At 42.0% G+C, this 14,906-nt stretch overlaps 1 protein-coding gene across 1 annotated transcript in view; it reads left to right on the top strand.

The window, feature by feature from the left end:
* UQCC1 (ubiquinol-cytochrome c reductase complex assembly factor 1) overlaps positions 1-11,181 on the top strand; it is a 213,519-nt gene extending 202,338 nt beyond the window's left edge. Inside the window, exon 10 of the mRNA XM_075350030.1 lies at positions 2,279-11,181. Coding sequence (XP_075206145.1) covers positions 2,279-2,413 — 135 coding nt within the window. The 3' untranslated portion in view covers positions 2,414-11,181. The remainder of the gene's footprint in view (positions 1-2,278) is intronic.
* The last annotated feature ends 3,725 nt before the right edge of the window (positions 11,182-14,906 follow it).

Genomic DNA, 14,906 nt, shown 5'->3' with positions numbered 1-14,906 from the left:
GATGTGTGTGGGTGTGCGATCACTGCAGATCCTCACGCTCGGCGTCTGGTTAGTGTAATTGCAGGGTGTCTGCTTTCTATATTGAAGTCTCCTGCAGTATTTAACTGTTTTAGCTGCATGGACACTTCATTATTAAACCGCGACTAGAGATTATTTTCGGGGTAGGGCTTATATTTAAGCCTTGCTCCAAAAATGCTGAAAATCCCTGTCAGGGCTTATTTTGGGGGAGGTCTTATTTTTGGAAAAACACGGTAGTTCTTTGCATGCTGAGCATTGTATACCCGCCCAACATCACTGATTGGCTGCTTTCTGCTTATGCACAGTGTACTTTGAAAACTGCCAATCATCGATTTGGGTGGAGTTATATATCGCTAATGATTATCGAGAACTTCACTGCAGAAGGTGTACTTTTAGAAAAACTACAACATGCGACCCCTTAAGTGATATATTGCTGGAATTTGGATCACTGCCCCTACATCCTGCTGCTCTCAGGATAGGAAAATCTTGCTAACAGATTCCCTTTAAAGATTAACCATTGTTTTAATTTTTATTTCATAAATCAATAGTACACATGAAAATAAGTAATTTTGTAATCTAACTTATCAGTGACATTTCACACAAAACCCCAAAAATGAGCCAGATAAAATTGTTAGCACCCTTAACGAAATATTTGGTTGCACACCCTTTAGAATAAATAACTACAATCAATCGCTTCCTATAACCATCTACAAGCTTCTTCCACTTCTTTGCTTTAATTTCGGACCATTCTTGTTTTGCAAACTGCTCCAGGTCTCTCATATTTTATGGGCGCCTTCTCCCAACAGCAATTTTAAGATCTTGCTTCAAGTTTTCAATGGGATTTAGATCCAGACTCACTGCTGTCACTTTAAAACTCCCCAGCACTTTGTTTCCATCCATTTCTGCGTGCTTCTTGAAGTATGTTTGGGGTCATTGTCTTGTTGGAAGACCCGTGACCTAGGATGCAAGCCCAGCTTTCTGACACTAGGTTCTACATTGTGAAGTAAAATTCTTTTAGTAATTTTCAGATTTCATGATGCTTTACATACAGTCAAGGCAACCAGTGTCAGAGGCAGCAAAACAACCCCAAGGCATCTCTCAGCCTTCACCATATTTAACTCTAGATACGGTGTTCTTTTCTTTGTAGGACTCATTCCATTTTCAGTAAACAGTAGAATGATGTACGTTACCATAAAGCTCTATCTTGGTCTCATCTGACCACAAGATGCTTTCCCAGAAGAATTTTGGCTTACATACATTTTGGCAAACTACAGTCTAGCTTTTTATGTCTTGATATCAACAGTTGGGTCCTCCTGGGTATCCTGCCACAGTGTTTCATTTCTTTCAAATGTCAACAGATAGTGTACGCTAACACTGATACACCCTGAGCCTGCAGGACAGCTTCAATATCTTTGGAACTTGGTTGGGGCTGCTTATCCACCATCTGGACTATCCCGCTTTGCAACCTTTCATCAATTATTCTCTGCTTTCCACATCCAGGGACATTAGCTACAGTGCCATGGGATGTAAACTTCTTGATTATGTTGCACCCTGTGGACAAAGGAACATCAAGATCTCTGGAGCTGGACTTATAACTATGAGGACTTGAGAACAAAAATTGTTGAAAAATATCAACAGTCTCAGATAGTTTAGTTCTCTTCTTTCTGTTCTCCATGCTTAGTATGGCACAAACAAATACACAAAGCAAAGATTGAGTTAAATTCACTCCTATTTTATCAGGTTTCAGGTGTGATTTTCATATTGCCCACACTTATTACTTGCCACAGATGAGTTTGAATGACCATCACATGCTGGAAACAATATGTTTATCCATAATTTTGGAAAGGTGCCAACAATTTTGTCCTGCCCATATGGGGGGTTTTGTGTGAAACAATGTTCCAATACGCACAAAGGAAATAAACATGTGTATGATAAAACGTGTAATTGCAATAATTTTCTTGGCAAAATCCTTCATTTTTTGGCGCAATTTCAAGGATGCCAAAAATTTCGGCCGTGACTGTTTATAAATAGATAGATATAGCTCATGATTTTAACTCTTTTACATTCAGACATTTGGAAATCCGTGTGTTTATTGCCAAGATGTTTTTTTTGTTTTCTTTGTGGGATATTTTTTTTCTTTGGCACAAATTTACAGACCAATAGTAATAAAGATTGAACTGCCGATGATGAAACACTTTGTCTGATACATTAACTCTTTATTTTGCTCTTCAAATCACAGATTCTAACTTTTTCATTTTAGATGCAATATCTGGATTCACTAAACGGTGAAGATCTTCTCTTGACTGGTGAAGTATCTTGGCGCCCCCTTGTGGAGAGTGATCCTCAAAGTATCCTAAAGCCATCTCCCCCAACATACAATGATGAAGGACTTTAAAAATGGTTGATGACAATGTGTATCTTTTGAAGATTGCACGAGGTGTATCTAGCACTAAAGACCGAGTATGCTCTGTGGGAAAATTGTTAAAAATTGTTCATGAATGCAGACGGAAAGTTGTTTTTTATGCTCAGTGGATTGGTTTACATAATTTTCAGGGAATAGGTAAAAATGTTATGGACTCAACCACTGAGTCTCTTGCCAGGAGAATCAGCGTTTGGTGTACTATGCAATCTCCACCTGGCCCAAGGATATTAAAGGGGTTGTTCACTTTATCTTCATTTTAATAAATGTGATGGTGCTGTATGGCATTTACTCCTCGTTAGTACGCTCTTCAAAGACTGCAGTTTTCCTGTGCTCAATATAGCTGCTGTTAGCAGAGCATGTGACCAGGTCATCAGTCTCCTCCAATCCAAAAAAACGCTTTCCAATGTGCAGTGTTTTTTAGTTGGAGGAGGCTGATTGGCAGATCTGGTCACATGACCCTCCATCAGCTGCCATGATGACACAGCAGAGCTGCAGTCGATGAGGAAGGCTGAACTAACAAGATGGAGAATAACTTGTGATACTTATATATTAGTAAGTGACACACAATCATGTCCCCAGCACATCTGTTAAAAATAAAAATATAGTGGCCAACCCCTTTAAATACATTGCAAAATTTCTGCACACCACAGCACTGTGTCCTTGACCGTTATTTCTCTTCATCCAGAACTGACAGATCATATAATACCCAATTGGCCTATTTGGAGTGGGGGGAGGGCTTGAAATGCCAATTTTTGTATTATGTTGAGCTACAATATTGATTTCTTCTGTTGGAATAAATGTTTTGGTTTAGATGTCTTATCACTCATTTTTTGTGACTTCTACGTTGAGGACAAGGTCTGAAGTTTTTGTTTTTGTCTTCCTCTGAGACATTTGAAATCTCCCAAGTCTATTTGCACAGGCATAGTGTAACGGTCTTGTTACTCGGACGATTATCATTGTCACATGGGAGTTATAGTTGTACTATTGTCTTATCTGGCAGAGGGATCAATTGATGTCTTTAGGCTTCAGGATCTAGTACAAATGCAACCTCAGTACCATCCATGGTTATGTTAAAGGGGTTGGCCACTACTCGGACAGCCTTTTCTCAATCCCTATGTTCATTGTAAAATAATAACACTTAGGTCTAAGCCACACGGCATGAAAATCAATGCGAGTGGAGTGCGATAAAAAAATCGCATTTTACTCGGACCAATATTATCCTGTGTGTCAGCACCCATGAGCGATTATTTTCTCAGCTCTAACCGGACCAAGAAAACAATCACAGCATGCTGCGACTGTAATGCAAGACTCTTTCTCTCGTACCCATTCAAGTGTATGGGGCTAGAGAAAAATCGTACTGCACTCGCGGTACACCGGTGTACTGAGAGTGCAGGGCGAGAATGGCAATAGCCGGCTACGGAGGAGAGAGGGAGATAAATCCCTCCCGCCCCTCCTCAGTGCCGGCCCGTCCCCCGCAGCTGGGGTCCGCTCGCACAGTCTGACCTCAGTCACAGGGACACTCGCATGACACTCGGCTCTGCTGTACTGCCAGTGTGAGCCGAGTGTCATGCGAGGGGATTGCAGTTAGCCCCGTGTGGCCCCAGCCTTATACTCACCTCGAGTGGCGGTGCCATTCCAGTATGTCAGCACTACCTCTCCTGGGGCTAACTTTACATTATGTAACACGATCCCTGCTGCCAATCAGCGGCCACTTCATGCTCCCCATCTTTGGTCATATCGCATACATCTAGAGATAGTGAGGGAACAACAGCTCTCTGTTCCTCTGGTTTTTTGTGATATGTCTGAAGGCGGGAGGGGTGAAGCCAGAGCTGATTGCCTGCAGAGATCACATGATGTAGCGTTACGAGAGTCTCAGCAGAGGTAGTGCTGGCATAGCTGGAAAGCGGCTGGCATGGGAGGTGAGTATAAGTATTATTTTACAAGGGGGAAACATAGGAATTGAGGACGGGTTGTCTTAGTAGTGGACAACCCCTTTAATATCTTTGGGTATGAACAGAATAATCATTAATTTTTATATTTCCAAAACAAAATGTTGGGGTAATTTGTACTTGGAAATCAACATTTTTCTAATGCCCCAAGACAGAGTTAGCAACCAAACAAATTACCAGTCTCTGTAAAGAGATAGATTGCAAGGTAATTGTGTATCGTTTAATCTTTTCTTCTTCTAGAGCCTCAAATGTGTTTCATAGATATGGTGCCCTCTGTGTTACTCTATTGTTTTTTGAAGTTAATAGAATTTTATTATGGATCGCTTGGAGAACCTGATGTCTTAGGCTAAGTTCACATGTTCTGTAATCGTCCATTGGAACAGATCAAGCAGTAATCCGTTGGCAATAAAGTTTTTTTGTCCCTTTTTGATTTTAGCGGGATCAAAAACAATTTTAACATTGGAGTCTATGGAAAACTGATCTATTAATTGATTGCTATTTAGCCATCCATTTTCATTCATTTGTAAAGGATCCATTTTTGCTTATTGGATCAGTTTCATATGGATTATAAATAGCAATCTGTTAATGGATCCGATTTCCATAGACTCCAATGTTAAAGAACAGATTCAGCTAAATTCCGATACTTAAAAGCTGACAAACAAAAAGGTGGGTCTGCCCGACATTTCTGCCAACTGATTGCCGCTGGATCCACTCTAACAGATAATTACTGGACATGTGAACATAGCCTTAGCTATACACATACTTGCTCTGTTAGTGTCTGGATGAAGACGCCTTCTGCATGCTGTAGAGCAATGGTCTTGGATCTGTAGCTCTCCAGCTGTTATCTATTCAGACTATGATTGGTGTGTAAAAATTGAATCTGCTAATCACAATTAACATGAACACTGTGAACAAATGTATTAAAGGGAATCTGGCAGCGTGTTTTTGCTGTTTCATCTGAGAACAGCATGACGTAGAGACAAAGAAACGGATTCCATCAATATATCATTTACTTTTTTTCCGTTAATGTGTTTTATCAGCAGGAGATTATCACTAGAGGACTAGTTGTCTTGTGTCATGTAGTCCTCCTTATCTGTAGAATCCTGCCCTTACCACTGATTAGCGGCTTTCTGCCTATGCACAGTTGACATAGAAAGCTGACAATCAGTGGTGGCGGTGGGGTTTTACAGAGCTCAGTATTCCGAGATCTGATAGATCTGCAGCAGAAAAAAAACTGTCATTTTTATAAAAACTGCTCTAGCAGATCAGTCAGTGATACATCAACGGACGGAATTTATGCTCCTACGTAATGCTGCTCTCAATTACAAAGCAAAAACCTGGTGACAAATTTTCTTTAAAAGATGCTCACTGGTTTGAAAAATAAATCCTTTATATCCATAACTAATAACTACAACTGGAAGGGAATATCTCACTTGAGTAAGAGCACTTTAAAGATGCAATAATAAAAAGACACTAAATGACCAATTAATAAACAATTGGCGCTTTTAAGGTGGCAAACATATAAACATGAGATGCACGACCACCTATTCCCAAGTCTGAAGCACTTAGCCTCTTGAAGATCATTTGATGTGAGTTCTGAGCAGGCGACCAGAATGAGAAATGACATATGAGATACATGATTGTCACTTCAGGTGGCTACTTAGTCTAAATTTGGCCTTTTTATAGGTGCCAAATGATCTTACACCTTAGATATGTGACCTATTGATAACGTTTGTGATCTCAGGCCAGGTTTACTTTCCATGGCTAAATGCTTAGGTGCTGCTCAGAGATTTCCGTTACTGACAAATCCATAAAATGTTCTAAGTGCCAGTAAATTGAATAGAGTTTGGCTCAGACGAGCTGCCATAGTTCCAGAAAAGCCTTTGTGCGCGCCTTAGAGCCATTTTATTCCTGAGAATAGTGAAGGCCTTGGTTAAATATCTTCTCTGAAGCATTTATAACATTTAATTTTGCCTGAATTTCCTCTCTTAATAAGGAAAAGTCTCCAAGTGATGCAGTTTGTCTACGAAGTCATGGGGCCCGATTCATTATTCCCGGCATTGTTCACACCGGTCTTGGAGAGGAGGTGTGCTGGAGTCAGACTCTCCCGATTCATGAAGAGGTGTATGTCGATTCATGAATCAGGAGCGTTGAATGAATGGCTTACACCTCTGTGTGTGCCTCACCACTAATCCTAAAATAAAATTTGTGGGGTAGCGAATGCATGAATTTGATGAGCGGTTATCGCCACACCTTTGTCCTTCCCCAGCTCCACTTGCTTTGTCAGAGCGAGAATTGGCAAAATTCGCAAAATTTTAGCGCCAACCTAGGTTGCGCCAAAATTGTGAATTATTTTGCACCAGAACAATGTCGAGAAAGCTTTGCTTAATCGGCCTTAGGAATCTAAGGTAAAGATGTCATTAATGAAAATGTTAGTTGCCTTTTTATGATGGTGAAAATGGCTTTTTTTTGCATATACCACAATATAGATATATTTTAGGTATTTGGGGTTTCTGTTATATGCTTACAATTATACTTCTTACACATACATATAGAAAAAACAAAGCCCTTAAAAGTTGAATTCCTTTTATCATAAATCTGAAAGGATTTTATGGCTTCAATGGTAAATGACCACTGTACAAATTTTACATACATCAATTGCATAAATAAAACTTTATCATATATCTGATCAAATTACAGTTACCTATTGAAGTCTATGGAGAGGGGATGGAGGAGCAGAATCAAAGATTGATGGACACAGCCTAGTGCTGCTGGATTCACAGCTACACTGCTGAGTGCTGCTATGTAATATCCTCCATGCTGTTGCATTTTCTGAACATGTGCTATATAGACACAGGAGAGCAGGAATCCTTCGTGTCTCTGTGTGCTGTATATGAAAGACATCATAGCGTCTAGTCTCGACCCGCTAACTAAGAGACAACTGAAATCCTCCCCACCACACTTTTTTTTTGTGTTTTGTTTTGTTTTTTTTTTACAAAGTTAAGGGGAACCTGTCAGGTAATTTGTGTTGTAACCTAGTAGCAGTGTGATGTGTGGCCTAGTAACCCTTTCCTACCCATCCCTGTGTTGTAATAATATTGTGTAATGTGCATGTCTAAAAATGTTTACGTTTACGTGTACCCTACGTAAATGAGCAGGGGCCTTAGCCCTATGGGCGTTTGCATGTTTTCCGTGGTATCACGCCATGGATTTACGTGAGCGACGTCCTGTCGCTCCTTGAGATCCCACGTGTGCGCACTTGCCATTCCCGCAGGCTTGTTATCCGGGTGCTTTCTTCTCATCTTCAGATGCGCACTGCGCATGCTCAGACTCCTGCGGTTCCGGTCATGTGCAGTGCGTGTCTGAAGACGAGCGGCAGGCAATGGCTGACAAACAAGGCTGCCGGAATGGTAAGTGCGCACGCGCAGGATCTCCATGAGCTGACGGTGACGTCGCTCAAGTAAGTCCATGGTATCACGCCCACAGGGGACTGATACCACGGAAAACATGTGAACGCCCACAGGACGATGCGAAGCCCATGGGGCTAGAGCCCCTGCTCACTTACATAGGGTACACATAAGTAATAAAACATATTTTTATACATGCACATTACACAATATTACAACACAGGGATGGGTAGGAAGGGGTTACTAGGCCACACACACCCTGCTACGAGGTTAGAGCACATAAATTACATGACAGGTTCCCTTTCAAGTGACATCTACAACGTGTTACCTCTGCAGCCAATCACTGCACTTAGCAGTCCTATGCGGTCCACCTCTATATGACTGCTGAGCCTAGTAAATGTCCTCTATGGCAACAAGGATGGCAGGGAGCAGCAGCCAAGAGGAGACGCTGCAGAGACTGTAATGATGATTTTGTTATTTTCAAAGCAGTTCAAGCCTTTGATCAATTTATCTGTGAAATGTGAAACCAGAAAACCACTTTAAGTGCCCTCTCTTATCAGAATGCCATGTATGACCACTATCGATCAGCCGTGTACAGTCTTCCATGTAGGGAGGTTTCCAATTGAAGCCGTTTCAGCGGTTACCTGAAAGGATCAAAACCTGCAAAGATAAACCTATTAACGCCAACTCTTCTCAGGACTTTTGCCTATAGGCCTGCAATAAATGCGGACTGATGGACACAGGGTAGTTAGGTAAAATAGCTTTATCATTATTATACTGTGAATTACCCAAGCTTTTATGGGTTCATTAATTACTCCAGAAAAATAAGTGATACATTTCCACTGACGGGGATTTCAGACTTTTTTTTTCTTCTTCTTTAAAGAAACGTTTATGTTTATATAAAGCTTTTGTGCTTTATTTTAAAGTGATAACCTTAAATTCTAGATTTCCAGATAATGTCCAGAATTAGAAAAACTTTTCTAGAAGTTGCATCACAACTCTCCATAGGTTGTACCTGTTATTACTGCTCATCTCCACTAAAGTGAATGAGTTTGAGCTGCAATGCTATAGACAACCTGTGGACAGGTGTATCAGTGATTGTGGAAGAAAGTGGCCATGTTTACTGATGCTCGACAACACCTTTTAGGATAAATCCTTGCAATCCCCATAAAGTTGGACCATCCTTTCCTAGCTTCTGTGTTGCGCTGTTACTCTGTTACACCTAAAAGAAGTGTATAAACAATTTGACGCTGGGTGTTACAAGTTGGGCTATGTCCCTGTATCATATCATCTTGTCCAATCAGTGTTGACTATAGCGAAATGGGCTGACGAGGAGAATGGTGACACCTATTTGTCAGTTTACGCATAAATAACAGCATAACACAGTTATCATAAATTAATTTTTATTTTAAAGGAAAACTTAATTTAGGTAGTCTTCAAACTAATCATGTTAACTATACAGTTGCCATTTCTCTACGAAATTGATGATTTTTATATTAGTTACATGTGTGTGTGATTTTCCATGCCCAGCTTGGTCTGAAAACAATCACAGAGATATGAGTGGTTTCATAGACTATCAAAGGTACCAGAAACCCACGGATAGCATTTATACAAGAATATCGGACGTCTGAATGAGATGGCTAAGAGTATATGCACACCATGTCTTTTTCAGAGAGATTTTACCTGGAACCCTTCTGAAAAAATCGCACAATAAATGTTAAAAACAATGAACATATGCACTACAATGTCAAAATGACTTCTGCATAGATTGTCTTTTGAAAGCCATGAAACAGCTAAAAGTACTGACCTGACCATTCTTCAGCTAGCTTCTCTTTGGAAATCCACTCACTATCTTACATATAAAATTTAAAACAATAGTTATTTTGAATATGTTTAGCTGGAATAATTGAACTACCAAGGAAATCTAATCCATAAATGAAATTCAGGAATAATACCCACAAATTGAGACCGTCTACACAACTACAGTGAAGTCCCATGACTACATTTGTCTTAATTGACGAATAGTGATGAGCAAGCACTACCATGTTCAGGTGCTCGGCACTCGTAACGAGCAGTCAGATGCTTGGACCGGCTTGACTCATGTACCGAGTATAATGGAAGTCAATGGGCAACTCGAGCATTTTTCCAGATGAGCGAACCTGTGGTTTGATGTCTGGGTTCGGAAACCAACTTCCAAAAAAACAAAGTTTGGGTTCAAAGTTCGAGTGAGTTATGCGTGCAAACCACTCAAGTCAACAGCGCTGTGCTCAGGTATGAGTGATGCTCGGCCCTGTGCGAGCTGCTTGTAGTTTTTGAACAACTTATATTTGGGGTAGAATCAGCCTGATCAGATGAAGTGTGCACACATAAACAATACAAAATATTTGGGGGGAAAACCCTGCTCACCCTCCCCCGGAAGTGTTCTGCTTATGGCTGGCAGCATGTGGGGGAGTCACAAAATGACCAATTACTAACTTCCATTGAGGTTCGGATCAAGTCGGGGTCAAAAACCGAACTTTTTTCAGGTTCGAATGTACCTGGTGAACAGAACTTCCAAAGATCCACTCATCTCTACTCAAGTTCCCCATTGACTTCTATTATACTCAGGTACTTGAGTCACTCCCGTCCAAGCATCTGACAGCTCGTTACGAGTACCGAACACCCAGGCATGGTAGTGCTCACTCATCACTATTCACGAACAGTGAGCATAGTCATGTTCACAATATGTCTGCCTCCGCCATACTTCAGGACAGAATCCCTTTAATGTGAACATTTAAAACTATAAACAGATTAAACCTAGAATAACTAGAAGAGAGAGCAGGAAATCATTCTCTATTTTTCCATGAAACATATATTCTGTTACTCCAAAGACATTCTGATAGGGTACAGCACCCTGGAATTAATGCGGCTTTAAAAATCCCTAATAGGGAATTTAGATTGTGAGCCACAGTGGGGACAGGAATGATGACGTCTGTAAAGAACTGTTGAAATTAATGGCAATATATAAGCAAATACAATTAATGAAACCAGTAGGATCACCTGTTATTTGGACCAGGATGATGCAAAAATGATCAGATGTGTCACTATGAGCTAACTCAAGTTGTCCCTGCACTTGTCATTGCTTGGATATATACGACTTTCCCTTTAGTTTTCTAATATTTAGTGCAAATCTTCTCATTGTGTGTATTTCTATATTTTCTTTGTCTAGTACATGTTATAGAATTGATACATTTTGTTATTGAATAAGTTATATGTAATTATACTGTAGAAAGCTAACCTAATAAGGGTAAAGTATGGTATATAAAGTATATATAACATTATTTTTAAAAAGAGTTGTATATTATAGTTTGACAAGTTATTAAAGTATTTGTATATGTTCATTAAATTCTTGTAAATCTCATGTCTGTTTTGTTAAGTTACATATAATCATGTAGTACAATCTAAAGTCATCCCTCTGCTGGAAGGGTTACTGATAGAGCCTTGCTATACATGTGCCACTAATACTCGTTTGCTATTCAAAATTATCTTTTCTTAGCTACGTCACAAAACCTTAAGAAGCAGCTCCAGAACAAGAGCCTGAGTCCCCCATTCTAGTGATTGAGGGTTCCAGTGGTGGGGAACTCAATAATCATACATTTATCTATCACCCTGTGATAAGTGGTATATGTTATTTGTGGAATAACCCCTTTAGGGTGTATGCACACGCTGCAGAGTTGGTGCAGAAATTTTCTGCATGAAATCTGCACCTTTTGGCTGAAAAAAGCACTCAAAAACGCATGAGTTTTGGTACATTTTTTGGTGCTCTTGCACCATGCGTTTTTTTTTGTTTGTTTTTTTTCTTAATGAAATCAGTGGTGGAAGGGCTTAAAAACACCCCAACAATTGACATGCTGTAGATTTTTTTTTTTCTACAACAAAATGTGCACCAAATCTGCATGGAAAAAAAAAAGCGACGTGCGCACAACACTTCAGAAGGCTTTGCTGGCTTCAGGATAAGCATGCAAATTTTGGTGCAGAATTGTACAAAAAAAAAAAAAAAAATGCACTGTGTGCACTTAGCCTTAAAGGAAATCTGTCAGCAGGGTTTTGCCATCTGATATGAGAGCAACATAATGTAAGGGCTGAGACCCTGATTCCCATTAAGTGTCACTCACTGGGTTGTGTGTTGCTCTTTCAATAAAATCAGTGTTTTTATCAGCAAGAGATTATCACTGTAGGCTGAAGTGTCTTGTAATGAAAAAAGTATTTTAGGATCAGCTCACCTCTAGACTTGCTATGGCCGATATCAGATATCAGTGCACAGACAGTCAACGGGCCGGTTTCCGTGATTTGCAAGGCAGAAAAAGGTTTACTTCCAGCACCTGAAGATGTATGATTTCAATTCCAGGATATTCAAAGACTTGATAAAAATCATTATTTTATTGGTGTATAAAAATCCAAATAATTAAAATCATTGCGTCTTACGCGTTTCAAGCCAAAACAGGGCTCTTACTCATAGCAAGTAATGAGTAAGAGCTTTGTTTTGGCTTAAGACGCAATGATTTTAATTATTTGGATTTTTATACACCAATAAAATAATGATTTTATCAAGTCTTTGAATATCCTGGAATTGGAATGATACATCTTCAGGTGCAGGAAGTAAACCTTTTTCTGCCTTGTAGTGTATTGTGCCTCCTAGCAGGGTTGTGGGGTCGGAAAGCCAAACCTCCAACTCTGACTCCGACTTCTTATACATGGTTCATGTTTAAGTAATAAATTTACTGTAGTAAATTGGTAACATCCGGCTTTTAATCATTATTATGATACAACAATCAAGCTATTTAGAAAGAACATAAAATATATTGGAATACAACTTTATTAAATTGTAAATATGCAATACACTATGCAGTAAGTGGGGGGAAAATTGTTTTCATCAAAAACTTAAAGGAAATAGTAAGGAAAAAAATTACTAAATTCCAAGCCCAGCCTACTAATATTAATAATAAAGCAAAAATGAACTTACTGGTAAAATGTAACCTTTAATGTTAAGATTAAAATATCACATAATCAAAAAAGAACAGCACAAATATATTCAAGCAGGACAGTGGTGCAAAACATTTTTCCTTTCGGATCATACAGTACCGTATTTTTCGGACTATAAGACGCACCGGACTATAAGACGCACCCTGGTTTTAGAGGAGGAAAATGGGAAAATAAAACTTTAAGCAAAAAATATGGTCATGACACACTGTTATGGGGCGAGGATCTGCTGCTGACACTGTTATGGGGGTAATGTCCCCAAATTCTCTACTAAGGTACCCCATCCTGGTAATGATCCTCCTGCCTTGTATATGATCCTGCTATAAACCCCCATCCAGCCTGTTCACATACCCCCCCCATCCAGCCTGTTCACATACCCCCCCATCTAGCCTGTTCACATACCCCCCCCATCCAGCCTGTTCACATACCCCCCCATCCAGCCTGTTCACATACCCCCCCATCCAGCCTGTTCACATACCCCCCCCCATCCAGCCTGTTCACATACCCCCCCCCCATCCAGCCTGTTCACATACCCCCCCCATCCAGCCTGTTCACATACCCCCCCCATCCAGCCTGTTCACATACCCCCCCCCCATCCAGCCTGTTCACATACCCCCCCCATCCAGCCTGTTCACATACCCCCCCCCATCCAGCCTGTTCACATACCCCCCCCCATCCAGCCTGTTCACATACCCCCCCCCCCATCCAGCCTGTTCACATACCCCCCCCCCATCCAGCCTGTTCACATACCCCCCCCCCATCCAGCCTGTTCACATACCCCCCCCATCCAGCCTGTTCACATACCCCCCCCATCCAGCCTGTTCACATACCCCCCCCCATCCAGCCTGTTCACATACCCCCCCCATCCAGCCTGTTCACATACCCCCCCCCCATCCAGCCTGTTCACATACCCCCCCATCCAGCCTGTTCACATACCCCCCCCATCCAGCCTGTTCACATACCCCCCCCATCCAGCCTGTTCACATACCCCCCCCATCCAGCCTGTTCACATACCCCCCCCCATCCAGCCTGTTCACATACCCCCCCCATCCAGCCTGTTCACATACCCCCCCCATCCAGCCTGTTCACATACCCCCCCCATCCAGCCTGTTCACATACCCCCCCCATCCAGCCTGTTCACATACCCCCCCATCCAGCCTGTTCACATACCCCCCCCATCCAGCCTGTTCACATACCCCCCCCATCCAGCCTGTTCACATACCCCCCCCCATCCAGCCTGTTCACATACCCCCCCCCATCCAGCCTGTTCACATACCCCCCCCCATCCAGCCTGTTCACATACCCCCCCCCATCCAGCCTGTTCACATACCCCCCCCCATCCAGCCTGCTCATATACTCCCATCCTGCCTGCTCATATACTCCCATCCTGCTATATGCCCCCATCATGCTCATATACCATCCTGGTATATGGCCTGTATCCTATAGCACAGAGAAAAAAATAAACGTTTATACTCACCTTTTCCTCACTCCCTGCAGCACCGATCATATCTTCCTCTCTGGCACGCTGATCTGTGTGTGTGGAGCCGTTCCCCTGCAGCACGCGATGTCTTCCTGTCTGTGCCGATCAGCTGACCAGCACAGATCACCTGACCGGCACAGACAGGAAGACATCGCGTGCTGCGGGGGAACGGCTCCACACACGGGGACGGGTGAGTGTACTGATTCACTGCACCCCGCGCTGGTAATGACGCGCGGGGGGCAGTGAATACAGCCGCACATGATCACTCCAGGCTGTAATTGCCAGGGGTGATCATGCGGCCGGCTCTTTGCTATGCGCGCGTCCCCGCTCATCCTTCCGCCCACCTGTCAGTGCCGGCTTCAGCGCTGAGAGATGGGCGGGAGGATGGGCGTGCATATGTAATGAGCGGGCCCACGAGGTCACGAACAGGCGCTGCTGCTGCCTGCTCGTGCCCCCGATGACCCGCAGCACCCTCATTCCCAGCCGCAGCCCTATAGTCAGACCATAAGACGCACCCCCAACTTTGCCACAACATTTGGGGGAAAAAAAGTGCGTCTTATGGTCCGAAAAATACGGTATATACACACAGCACCAACCACAATGGTGAATCA

Source organism: Anomaloglossus baeobatrachus, chromosome 5, assembly GCF_048569485.1.
Source record: "Anomaloglossus baeobatrachus isolate aAnoBae1 chromosome 5, aAnoBae1.hap1, whole genome shotgun sequence".
Classification (NCBI taxonomy): domain Eukaryota; kingdom Metazoa; phylum Chordata; class Amphibia; order Anura; family Aromobatidae; genus Anomaloglossus; species Anomaloglossus baeobatrachus.
This window is presented reverse-complemented; position numbering and strand designations above follow the sequence as displayed.